The sequence below is a fragment of the Sciurus vulgaris genome (genome assembly GCF_902686455.1).
Source record: "Sciurus vulgaris genome assembly, chromosome: 16".
Lineage (NCBI taxonomy): Eukaryota > Metazoa > Chordata > Mammalia > Rodentia > Sciuridae > Sciurus > Sciurus vulgaris.
The window spans coordinates 52,696,665-52,710,587 of record NC_136477.1 but is presented as its reverse complement, the minus strand read 5'-3'; the positions used below and the strand labels follow the sequence as shown (position 1 = coordinate 52,710,587).

The window sequence follows — 13,923 nt, the reverse complement described above, 5'->3', positions numbered from 1 at the left end:
CAAGCAATCAGCATTTAGAAGGTAAAGCCATGCTTACCAAAAACCTATTAATGAAGTACACACAAACCACTGGTCAGATAATCGGACTTGCTGATATAAAAGATCAGATAGTCATCTGACATTTTCCAGATACTCTAGGTTTAAAAATATTAAAAACTTCAGTCAAGCTCAACTAAATCATAATTAAATGCCTTGATTAAAAGGCATTATAAGTTGCAAACACCAGGAAAATAAGCTTTTATTTTTCTACCTAAAGCCTCTGAGTCCTATCTTGATCATAACTTCCCACAAGGCCCAGACACCTAAAAATTAATAACCTACCTTCTAGCTCTAGCTGTTAAGGCTCTTCTCACAAGCCACTCCCAATGCTCAGTGTGCATCTGAGTTCACCCCTCAGTGACCTCCCAACAAGACACAAGATGGAATGGAATGGCTAAGGAGCCAGCACAGAACCTGGACTTGAACCAGGCAATCTGGTTATGTAGATATGTTCATCAAAGTACAAGGAAAGAACATACTCTTAACAGATTCTTAGTTTGATTTATAACGTTCAAAATGTAAATATGGAATCCAGACTTCATTTACACTTGTCTCAGGTCCCCAGAATATAAAGAACACAAGGAGGTCAAAAGGTTCTAGAAATGCCATCTGACACATCTCATCTTGAAACAAGACAGAAGAGTACAAATGTGCACCTGGAGGCGGGCTGATGTGTAGGCCATTCTTCAGACTCCACTGCACAGGGAAGATGCCAGGACTGTTGACGTGGCAAACAAACGATCGCCGTGCATGGTCCCCGGGTCGCAAGTCATCCATTTCCACTAGAAAGTACTTCTCATCAAAAACCTGTTCACACAACAGATAAAATATACAAATGGTTTTATGTGTGTGTACATATATAAATGTACATACATACATGTACACATATATGTTTTTCCTTGGCATAGCCAAACACATTATAATAGTTCATAGTCCCACTTGATATTAATAATGCTAAACAATTGAAAAATGTTAACTCAATATCAGGTACTATTTTAATTAAATGCTTTTTGTATATAAATTCAATTTTAATCTTTCTAACAATCTAGTGAGGTAGATACCATTACCAACTCCACCTTGCAAGATAAAGAGTTTAAAGAAAGGTTAAATAACTTGCCCCAGGGTACAAAGCCAGGAAAATCAGAATCTGGATTCAAACCAAGTAGCTGGTCTCCAAACAAAATTTAGCTTAAGCTTAGCAAGGGATCAACTACACTAATATAATGGTGTAAATATGAGGTATGCCCCAAAAGCTGCTGTTAATGCAAGAATATTCAGAGGTAAAATGATTATGAGAGCTGTAACCTGATCAGTTTATTCTATTCTGAATGAACTGAATGGGTAGCAATTGTAGGCAGGTGGGGTGTAAATGAAGGAGGTGAGTCACTGGGGGTGTGCCCTGAAAGGGTCATTCTCCTATGGCAAGTTCCCCCTACCACTCTGCTTCCAAACTATGCCATGAGGTGAGTAGCTTTCCTTGGGTGGTCCCTTCTACCATGATGTGCTACCTCATCTTGGGCCCAGTGCAATGGAGTTGGCCATCTATGGACTGAGCCATGAACCCCAAATAAACATTTCCTCCTCTAAGTTATTGTTTGTATTTTGGTCACAGTGATACAAAAGCTGACTAAAACAATTTAAGTTTTTAGATCCTAGCCCAGTTTCAAATGCCAAAGAAGAGAAAGTAATGATCTTCTTCTGGCTCCTAACCAGCTCACATTTCTGAAAGATTCCAAATAGGGTCTTAAAACCTTACTTACAGATTCAGAATCCCTCTGTGCTCTGAGAATAATTTTCTAGCAAGACAAGGAAAATTATTTATCTATATGGGTCAGATGATGCATCATTCAAGCGATTATTGTCTAGTCATGCTCCAACATAAATTACATTTTCAGTAAATGGGCTTCTGCTCTAGTCCTAAACTGAAACCCCTTCCTTATGTAGTAAACAAATACTGGACCTTGACAAAATGCTCAGCTCTTTAGTTGCTCCTTGTAAGAGCCCTTTTTTTCTTTCTTTCTTTTCTTTTTTTTTTTTTTTTTTTGACCTCATCCAAACCTTTTATTTCACACAGGGAAAAATCAAGACATGCTATTAAGTATTTCTGAACAACTGAAATCTGAATTTGGAATAATGGCCATAGCCATCTTACTGCCAGATCTTGTGACACTAATTGCCCCCCCACATCTCCTCATTGTAATAAGCCCTGCACCTGGTTGGATGGTGATGACACCACCTGCCTCCATACTTTATAGACACCAATGCCTATAAATCAGTTAAACTAGGACTGCCCCAAAGAATGGGCTCCCTCACAACTCTGGCAGCCAGGCCCTAGTCTGTTGGTTGGTTAGAGCTACCAAGCTCTAAAGAAATAAGAGGTCACAGAAAACTGGACAGTATAAAATACAAAGTGTGCACAGAAGTAATTCTGACCAAATAACAGTGAGTTGGATTAGTAGAGTATGAAGATCAGAACACTATGATTTCTTATACCAGTCACCCTGATGGGAATTCTTACCAAGAGAATTGCTCCCACTTTACCTTAACGACTGTAGCAGGAGAGATCCCAAAAGGAGACCAGGGGTCCACAGCTTCCAATTTCATATTTACAGAGAATGTATGAATGCCAATAACTTGTTTATCCTGAAATGCAAACACCAAAAGAGAATTAAAATAGTGTTTTTGTATTAGTTTTATGTTCATATGTAACTGAATATTGCTCTAATTAATTCAAATAATGGAACTGTGCAGCTTTTGGTAAATCCTCTAATTTTTTTCCCTGGAAAAAACTGTTCAGGATCAAACAACAGTGAAAGTACTCATATTCACTACATTTGAAACATAAGGAACATCTGGAGGAAAAATCAAATATATATTTTATTATATATATTATATAATATATGTATATTTTTATAGTAAGTTAGGACTATGTAGTCAAGAGTAGAAAATATTCAAATCGCTTTAAGAGGACATGGGGCGAACAAATGTTGGAAGAAAGTAAGGGTGATTGCTCCTCCAACCTTAACCTCTCTTCCCCTTCCTACAGAGCCCACAGAAATCTCCTACCTGCAGGGCTTATTCTTCACTTTTCTCTTCCCAACCCTGCTTTGCTTTACTCTATTGTAAGGAGAAGAATACCTGTTTATCACATGTTTTTGTTTTACCTTAAATAAGTAAGATGGTAATGGCTCTTCCTCTTCCTCTTTCACTTTAGCCAAAATCTCCTGCCACTCAGTTTCATTTTTCAGATGTCTGATGGCTTCATTAAGACAAGACAGAATGCTTTAGAAAATCTATATACTTTTTAACTATTCTGAAAGCATTCACATAGACAACAATAAAAAAATACTTTCCACTGGAAATAGTCCCATTGTTTTATACTCATCTTCACTCAAAAGAATTTGCACCTTAACCTCAGTATCAGGCCCAGTTAGGTTTTGTGAAAATACCTACAGTAAGATCATAAGGACTGCTGTAAACTATAAAATAATATACATCCAAACAAGGGCATATAGTAATAAATGCTAATTTATTTAAATAATGATTATTATAATTTCCTTTAATGAACAATTTGCTATGAACTCAAGTTGCTGTATACACCTATCTGAACACTACCTAGAGAATTTTTTTTTTTAATCTGATAAGGGGTCAGTATAGGTTAGGGCAGAATCTCTGAGGGATAGCAATATGTGTGAGGTATATTATAAGTGCAAGCAAACCAAAAGAAAAGCAGGCAATTAATAATGTCACATATTTGTGGCAATTTCTTCTATATGAATTAATGCTTTCAAAATATATAGACTGTATTTTTAAGTCTCATAGATATTAATAATGATGAATATAATAATGTAAGAGTTGATAGAAAAATTCTTTATTAGTTTTCACCTAATGGAGGCTGAAGCTCATATCCCTGTTGAGCAGCCCAACCAACATGATGAAGAAATGGATCCAAGTAATACAACCAATGTTCAAAATTGTTGGGACTTTCAACTCCTTCATAACGCAGCTTCAGTCGTCCCCCAATGTTTTCTACTACAGTAACTATCCACGTGCTTAAAGTGTCCCGAAAAGCTTGGCATTCTAGCCTGGATCCTGGAGCAATGAGATCTAAGGGATTCCGTCCATTGCGGAGCTGTAGGTTAAAGAAGTAAAATAATTAAATAAGAGAAGTTAATATGAGATTTTTTAAAGTTCTAAATGATCTCAAACCATCCTTCATATTTTTAGACATTCAAAAGTCAGTTATATCAAATTGTCTATCACACAAGCCTCTTACAGTATTACTTTGAAATAAGAAAATGTTTATCTTACAGGAAAACCTATAATAAAATTATTCTAACAAATCTCTCTAGAACATTTTGAGAATTTTTAAAATATCATCATTATTATCTGATTCTAAATGCAAATATGATCATCATTAAAGAAAAAAAATCCAACAGGTCAGAGTGTCCTGTAATTCCACTTCTAAGAACTAACCACAGTAAACATTTGGCATATACTCTTTTTCTATGGAGAAGTCATTTTCCACCTCTGCCTCTTTCTTTCTTACTTTTTTCAAAATGAGAATACCATAAACTGTTTTTTAATTTGTTCTTCACTTAATACATCAAAAATATCTTTTTATTACAGCAAATGTAAATCTTCCTCATTCTTTAAACTGTTTTATGATATTTCAGATTATAAATGGGCAATAATTCATCCACTTAACTTCTGATGGCACTTTGTTTTTGATTTTTTACTCCTTTCACAATGTTTTAATCAATACAGGAAGAACTTCTGATTACACAAAGGAAAGTGAAAATTCAATTCTATCTAGATATATTAAAACCAACAATAAAGAATAGAAAAGGAAGTCCTGGGGATGTAGCTTAGTGGTAGAGTACTTGCCTAACAGGCTCAAGGTCTGGGTTCAATCTCCAAAACCAAAAAAATTTTTAAAAAAGGAAAGAAGAAAAGAAGGGACTCAGATGTAGAGTAGTGGGAGAGCACTTGCTTAGCATACATGAGGACCTGGATTTAATCCATAGCACTACAAAAACACTCATTCCAAAATCACCACCTAACCATTTCTTAACATTCAATCTTACACTTTTTTCTGAGTAAGAACTGCTCAGTGAAATTGTCATATCCAGGTATACAAAAGAACTTATGAATGAATGAAGGAACACATTCATAGCTAAGTATTTCCAGACAGTAGAATCATGGTCAATAAAGAGCAGGGTATTTTATCAGTTCATTTGTTCCTGATTCACTCATTCCTTCAAATTATACTGAGTATTTGGTACATACCAGACCCTGACTAAACACAATGAAATGAGTCAGAGTGCAAAAAATAAAGAATAGCTCAAAATAGAGTATTTTTACCAGTCAAGATTTAAAAGGGTATGTGAACAGATCATAGAATTAGATTTAAGAGCTAGAACTTTAAAACACTTAGAAGAAAATATAAAAATGCCTTCTTGACCTTGGGTTAAGCAAAACTTTCTTAGACCTGACCCTAAAAGCACAAGCAACATAAGAAAAAAATAGATAAATTGGACTATATCAAAATAGAAATTTTTATGCAACAAATGGTAAGACAACTTAGGGAACATGATGATTGCAAATCAAATATCTGATCTGTATTTGTATCTAGAATGTGTAAGAAACTCTTATAATTCAATAATAAAAAGACAACCCAATTTTAAAATGGGCAAAGACACTGCTCTGAAAATGATACATGAGGGATCAGTAAGCATATAAAAAGATGCCTGACCTCATTAGCCCCTTAGGGAAAAGCAAATCAAAATGAGATATCATACTCACTAGAATAGCTATAACCAAAAAGATAACATGTATTGACAAGAATGTAAAGAAACAAAAACCTTCATACAACACAGTTCACATGTGCCATATAGAATGCTACTGGTATGCTAGAAAGTGACAAGATATAATTTAGAAATTTTATGAGCAATAAATTAATTATATATAATCAAGAAATCTATATTCGCTAAGTTCAAAAGCTATACTAACTTACAGGAACTGCTGAAAGCAGGTAGGAGTAAGACAAGTCAAATGTCTTCTGAGCAAAAGAAAAAGGGGTCTCAAGTTATTTAGTATAAGAGTTACAGATGAACCCTCTGAAGTAGAATCAAAGACTGTTCAGTTCCGGAGTTAAGAGTTTAAAAGGTCTCACTTTGCAACTGTGTAAAAGGATATAGAAAATTGGTTTTGTGTTGTCCTAGCAACTAATCCACTAAGCTAGCCACCAGTTTTCAGTTTCTGAGGTAAGTTTAAAATTTCCAATACTTATGCTTATGTCTCTAGTAATAATGTTTTTCTCTTTCAGAGTAGCAAATTAGCAAGCAATTTATTTCCTTTCAAGGGTTTTCCACTCTGATTTGGCATGTAGTAATACTCACGCCCTCTAGCAGCGAAACAGGGGGACTACAAGCTCCTATCACAGTCTGCTGCAGAAACGTATCCCAATCAGACACTTTATCTCTGATGCCTAGATAAAAAGGAAAAAATGACTTGTTACTCATGGTGTCAGCCATAGAACACAAAGGAACTAATAAACACATGGAAATGGCTTTAAGGTGTGTTTTTCATTTTAAAACCTAAGAGTTCAATGTATTGCTTATTCAGGGACTTGAAAAGATAAACCCTCCCCTCCCCAACCTCCCCACCAAAAAAAAAAAAAAAAAATCCTGCTCTAGATAGAGCTACTTTCCACTTAGTTTAATAAGAATTGTATATAAAACAAAGTGAATAGGTGTTTTATACAAAACAACTCACTGATGGGTGTGGTGCACACACCTGTAATCCCAGCTACTCAGGACTGAGAGAGAAGGATGGCAAGTTCAAGACCAGTTTTGGAGACTTAGTAAAACTCTGTCTCAGTAAAAAAAATAAATAAATAAAAAAGGCTGAGAATGTAGCTCAGAGGTACAGCGTCGCTGGGTTCAATCCTCACTACTGCCAAAAAAAAAAAAAAAAAAGAGGAAGGATGGACAATGGACAAACTTCCAGCTACTGCAATTTATCTAAAAGGAGCCTACTTAATTTTATTATGGTAATTTTCAAACATAAAGAAAAAGGTACATTGAATCCTCTAGCTTCAACAACCATAACCTCACAGGCAGGCTACTCCATCTAGAGGAGTTAGCAAAACTACTACCTGTGGGCTAAATCCAGCCTGCTATTTTTGTAAATAAAATTTTACTGAAATAGCCATATCAATTTGTTTACATATTCTCTGTGGCTGCCTTCATACTACAAACGTGAAGCAGCTGTGGCAGAGGCCATATGACCCATAAAGGCTAAAACATTTACTATCTGGCAATTTACAGACAATTTGCCAATTCCTGGTCTATACCCTCACTCACTCCACACCTGTCCAATCAAGAATTACTTGAAAGTCAAATTCCAAATATTATGTAATTCCATCCATATATACATCAATATATATTTCCAAAGCAAAATAACTTTTTACACAATAAGAACATCACACCTTTAAAAAGTAAAATAATTCCTCAATATCAAATATCCAGTTCCAGTTCAAATTTTTTCAATTGTCTCATAAATGGTTTTTCAATGTTTGATCAATTTAGCATCCAAAATAAGAGCTATACACTGCAAATGGTTATTTAAATTTCTTTTAGTGTGTAGGTTATTTCCCTTTCTCCCCCGCCCCCACATTTTTCTTGCAGCACATTTGTTGACTCTGTCTTTGTTCTATGTAGACTATTTCAGAGTCTGTTTTCATTGGTTACCTCCCTGTGGCAACTAGTTGTTCCACTGTCCCTAATATTTTCTATTTAGAGGGGAGGGAAAGGAAAGAATGCTTCACCAGTGGAGTTACAGGTGCCATCAAGAGGCACCTAAGATCTGGTTGTTCTTTTGACATTAGCAGATTTTACAGTTAACACTGATTCACTAGGGGCTTAAAATGATGGTAATATTCTAATTCTGTAATTCCTTCATCATTAATTAACTAAAATACTTTAAAATTTTCTTCATCAACTATTTGTTTACCCTGAAGGAGAGTTCACAAAAAGAAGGTAGGGTATATGCTTGATTCTCTCTATTCTTTCCTGATATTTACCAGTCCTTAAAATAAATAACTGGCTTCTGTGGCATCCTCCAAAGGCTGTCAGTGAGGGTCTTGTTTAAAAATTTCACTATGAAGTCATAAATTAAAGAATATATGATAAAATATTTGAAGTCACTGAAGTCAACCTATTTTTTTTTTTTTTACTTTTAATAGAAGAATAAGAGTAAGAGTAAATTACTACTTTTTTAAAAAATAGCAATGGGAATTTAAACTCAGAGGTGTTCTATCACTGAGCTATATTACTACCTCTTTTTTTATTTTGAGACAGGATCTTGCTAAGTTGCCAAGCCCAGTCTCAATCTTGTGATCCTCCTGCCTCAGTCTCTAGAACAGCTGTGATTATAGGCCTGCACCACTGTGCCATTCTATCAATATGGATGGTCTCAATTCTGTCATTGTTAAATGTTATATAAATTATTTATGTAATATCTATTCCATTTGCACATACATTTTGTCTTTTTAAATCTATCTTTTGGTATATAGAACAGTTTGTATTTTCAGCAAGCATGTTGGTGTGCATCTGTAATATCAGCAACCCAGGAGGCTGAGGCAAGAGTTTCCCAAGTTCAAGGCTGATCTCAGCAACTTAGTGAGACCTCATCTCAAAACAACAAATAAAAAGGACTGGGGATGTAGCTCAGTGGTAAAATGCCAGTACCAAAAGAAGAAAAAAGAAAGAAAAAAAGAAAAGTTTGTATTTTCTGCGGCTTTCATATTAACATGTTTATATAATACTTTTATTCTTTACTCTTTTTGGATTATTTTCTTTTTTTCTCTCTAAACATTAACATCTCCTCCAGCAAACTTCAGCATCTCAATTCATACTCCCTGCTAACACTTAACAGGTAACTAGTTACATTACACAGTAATAAAAGATTGCCTATATGTGTGAGGCACTAGGTTCAATTCTTAGCACCACATAAAAAAATTTTAAAAAAATAAAGGCATATGTCAATGTACAACTAAAAATAGTTTTTAAAAATTTTTTAAAAGAAAAAAGTTTTTTCAAAGGCAGTAAGTAGACTTACGCCACCATTCATATGCTTTCCCCATTGTCCCATATTTTTAGTGATATTCTATCTACATTGTCTGAGTTCCCTCATATACCACTCCTTTATAATTATGTAGTCTATGCTGTACAACTACACATTTATTTAATGTGTTACTAATAGTTCTTATGCTAATGTTAGTTCATTCACTTGGCTTTCTAAAGCTCATTCTCTAGAGGATTTAAAGAAGGGTTCTTAGGAACAATGTTTCTCAAATCTTTACCTGTTCCTAACAGTTTGCATATGGCCTTTACACCCAAAGTTCAGCTTGGCTAGATGTAAAATCCTTGTCATAGTCTATTTCATTGAATTTCTTAAATATGTTATTCAAGTATTCCACTATCTTTTGGTATGAAGTATTGCTGTTAAAAACCCTCAGGACAACTTTGTTTTCCTTCCTTTACAAGAAACCTGGTATTTTACTAAAAACCAAAGGATTATTTTTTTTGCCTTAAACTTCAATAATATCAGTAAAACTTACCCCAACCCCACTAATGGGGATTAAACCCAGTGTCCAGCACATACTACACAAATGCTCACCCCTGAGCTACAGCCCCAGTCATATTTATTTTATTTTTGAGACAGAGTTTTATTAGGTTGCCCAGACTGGCCTGGAACTTGTGATCCTCCCTAGGCTTCCAACTAGCTGGGATTACGGGTACATACACCTGGTACAGAACACATGGTGATGTAGTTCTCATTTGATTTTCCTAAATACATGATGAGCTTTATAGTATGGACTTCATATTGTCTTTTATTCCAGTAAAGTTTACTTATAATTTATTGTATTTTATTGTTTAATTGCTTTGGTTTTCTTCCTCAGGGACTTCTGGTTTATGTATATTAAATCATAACCAATCTAATTTTTCTCAAGTCCTTTTTCTTTCCCCACTTATTTTTTATTTAACAATATTTTCTTACCATGTTATCGAAATATTTTTTAACAAATTCCTGGGTGTATAGGTTGAATTGTGTTACCCTCCTCAAAATAAGACATAATGAAATAAGACATACTGAATTTCCTAAAAAAAAAAAGTTTCCTTTACTTTCACCTTCTATTTCTCTTCAGAGACAGTCTACAGTATTCATTCCTGTCTTCATTTTAACTAAGTTTTCATGTCTATTTTTTTTGTTTCCAGTCTAAGTGCTACTTTTTCTCTTTTTAAATCTTCCTTTCCTCTAGTCATCTCATTTCTGAATTTTTATAAATTTTATTTGTGCTTTTATCATTATTACTGTTACTATTAGTTTGTTTTGAAATTTTTTTTAAATACAGTATACATCTTTTTGTCATAATAATTTTTCATGAAATTCAACTAAAACAGTTTCTGTTGTTCTTGATTAAATAAAATGTACTTTCCTATAATCTTCACATGAGAAGATAGTCCAGGTAGCTTTATGTCTCCAGAGTTTCCTCTTAATTGTTTATTTGGTATTGGGGATGGAACCCAGGAGCACCTACCACTGAGCTATGTCCCCTAGACCTTTTAATTTAAGAAATTTTTCCAATTTTTAAAAATTCTTTTTAGTTATGTACAACACCAGGATACATCCTGACATAATCACAAAAGCATCGAACACAACTGGCTCTAATTCAGTCCTCAGCACTTCCTCCCCACCCCCACCATTCCCCTCACTCTACTCCACCAATCTATCATCAAACCATTTACAGTTTACTTTTTTCATTATTATTATTAGTGTACTATGGATACACCTGATGCCAGGACCCATTGTGGCAAATCAATGCATGTGCACATGAAAGTTCTGTAGGATTCATTCCACTGTTCTTCCCTTTTCTTATTCCTTTTCCTTTTCCTCAATCCCCTTCTCTATTCTTATCTTTCCTCTATTTTGATGAAATTCCCTCTCCTTTTATTTTCCCCCTCTTTCTCTTTCTTCTCCCTGCCCCTACCCCTTGCATTATTTTGGATTAGCTTCTGCATATCACAGAAACATTTGACCTTTGACTTTTTGGGACTTTAAGACAGATCTCACTAAGTTGCCTAGGCTGGCCTCAAACATGCAATCTCCCTGTCTCTGTCTCCCAAACTGCTGGGATTCACCACTCTGCCTGGTTTTGTATTATTTTTTACAAAATCTTGCTACAAGTCCATAATAATCCATCATATCTAAACAGCAGTCTTCAGTAAAAGAAAATGGCTGATTTCAGGGCTGAATTAAAAAAACAAAAACAAAAACAAACAAAACCCAAAAAACTTCTTCAGTCAAAAAATAAGAAACTGTCCCAAAAATGAAAGGTACATATCAAAAGGACACATCTAGCTTAAAGGGGTACCTACTTGATGAATCAAAGACAGTTTCAGCACCAAAACAAATAGTAACAATAAAAAATTATCACCCACTGAAATAAAATCAGAATCATGAGTCTACATTGACATACTAATATACATGTATACACAAAATGGGAGAAAAGAAAAACCTCTTTCTATAGTAGAAAATCAATTAAGAAATGAAAGAGAAATTAGAAAAACACCATTTGGTAACCATTAGAGTAATAATTGTTTCAAATAAAACTTATCAGTGAATGCTAAAAATAGTGGGTGAATAGTGATGAGATACTTCCACAACTGCAAAGCATTTGTGTTAATTAAAAAGGGTACAAGTATATGTGTGTGTACATGTGTGTGTAAATTTTGCCCCCATCCCCAACATACACATACACAGGGGCACTTTACTAAGCTACATCTTAGAGACGGGGGAGTCCCTCTTTTTCTTTTCTTTTTTTTTTTTTTTTTTTTGAGACAGGCTCTAAGTTGCAGATGCTGGCCTCAAATTTGTGGTCCTTCTGCCTCAATTTCCTGAGTCACTGGGATTACAGGTGTACACCACTGAGCCTGGCAAATAATTTTAATGGAAAACTCTTATATATACCAACTTAATCTAAGTAATGAAAGTTAATATCAGTAATAGGACAAATCAACAACATGCATCTCCCACTAGATATACTGAAAGGATATAATTATGCATTTTTCCTACCAAAAGTACACAATCTGGATCTACAGTAATGAAGACAAACCCAAATTGGGAGCAATTATAGAGTAAATGGCCTGCACTCTTCAAAAATGTCAAGACCAAGAAAGACAAAAAAAAGGTAAGAAAACTAAAGAGGTGTGACAGCTAAATGCCATGTGATCCTGGACTAGATTTTCTGGTCCAGGAACAAAAATAGGGCATAAGGACCATTCCTGGGAGCAGGACATCATGAATATATTGGGACAACAGCACCTTTCAATATGTCAAAGCCATGAAAGACAAAGTCTGAGGAACATTTCAGATTAAAGGAAATTTTTTATGAGACCCAACAACCAAATGCAACACATGATCCAGGATTTTCTTTTATTATTAAATTGTTTTAGAACAATTGTTTAAAAAAACTTTAAAAGGTCTGTAGATTAAATAAGTATCAAAGTTACTTTCCTGATCTTGATATTTTACTATGCTCATAAAAGCCTTGTTCTTGGAGATATATTAAAGTATTTGTGAGTAAAAGGGCATTATGTCTAAAGCTAATTCTCAAAGAGTTTGTTAAAAAAAGGATGCGTGGGCAGGAGAGAAAGAATAAAGCAAATGTGGTAAAATGTCAACATTTGGGGAAACTTGGCAAAAAGTCTCCTAGACTTTTCTATACTATTCTTATAATTTTCATATAAATCCAAAATTACATGAAAATAAGAAGTTAAAAGATATATAAAAAGTCTGGCATTTTCTTAAATCTGTAGCTCTCTTCCCTTCCCCCACCTTTATCTCATCCTTCTTCTGCCTTTATTCCTCTCTCCTGCTCAATTTGGATTCTTCTCTCAGTAGGGTTCCTTCCTGGAATGGAACTTCAGTTGGTTCATTTTAAGAGTTCACAGTTCCCAAATTGCTTAAGGGTAAGAGGAGAGAGGATAATAAAAAATAGGAAGAGAATATAGACAGCACATCAAACTGACTCAATGTACTTAAAAACAACCAGATCTTCAAGTCCAAACTCAATCTCACAGTCTTAAAAGGAAATAATGTCCTCTATGAACATCGTAAAAAGTTGATGCTTTATGAAGAAAATAATTTTAAAGGAGAGGGAAATGTGTGTTACACTTATAATTATTTTCATTTGAAACTTTAACCTAAAAAGTTAAGTAAACCTATCTATATGCTTGTGAGACAAAACCTCAGGTCTCTGGACAATCCAAATTTTGTTATAACAAGGTGGTACCAAGTCTTGCCAGAAAGTATTACCTTCTGGAGCTTCAAGGGTCTTCTTATTCTGCTCACACCACCCAATAGGGTAGAGATCAGCCTTCCTGATGTCACACCAGAAGTCTGCTCTCCGGTCCTCTCCATAGCCATCATAGCGGAGGAGAAGCAACTGCTCACAGGCAGTAATGATGGTGGCAACCCAGTAGGTCTCAGGATTTGTTCTCACAGCCACCTCCAGTTTCATCCCAGGAGCAAATCCATTTTGCAAACGTGTATCCACCTGAACACAGAAATGTTATTAGGCACAAGTCAAATTATCTCAGATGAGTATTTCTCTGCCCAACATTCTTTTCAATTCTGAAGTACTAAATCCAATAAAATCTTCTCAAGGGAAAACTGAGAAATTCCAATTCTAACTCAGAAGAGTAATCCAAAGAAAATAGAGAAATAGCAATACCACTCTTTCTGTTTGACAAGAAGGAATTCAATATTTTCACCAAAGCAGTCTATTTTGATTACAGAAAATGCTTTCAATTTAGT

The 13,923-nt window shown here is 34.7% G+C and overlaps 1 protein-coding gene across 5 annotated transcripts in view; it reads right to left on the bottom strand.

The window, feature by feature from the left end:
• SFMBT1 (Scm like with four mbt domains 1) overlaps positions 1-13,923 on the bottom strand; it is a 157,996-nt gene that overhangs the window by 36,723 nt on the left and 107,350 nt on the right. For all 5 annotated transcript variants that reach the window (XM_079115699.1, XM_079115696.1, XM_079115697.1 and 2 more), the window contains 6 exons: positions 13,423-13,663; positions 6,441-6,529; positions 3,925-4,171; positions 3,204-3,298; positions 2,581-2,682; positions 696-846 (listed from right to left, as the gene is read on the bottom strand). In XM_079115699.1, coding sequence (XP_078971825.1) covers positions 696-846; positions 2,581-2,682; positions 3,204-3,298; positions 3,925-4,171; positions 6,441-6,529; positions 13,423-13,663 — 925 coding nt within the window. The remainder of the gene's footprint in view (positions 1-695; positions 847-2,580; positions 2,683-3,203; positions 3,299-3,924; positions 4,172-6,440; positions 6,530-13,422; positions 13,664-13,923) is intronic.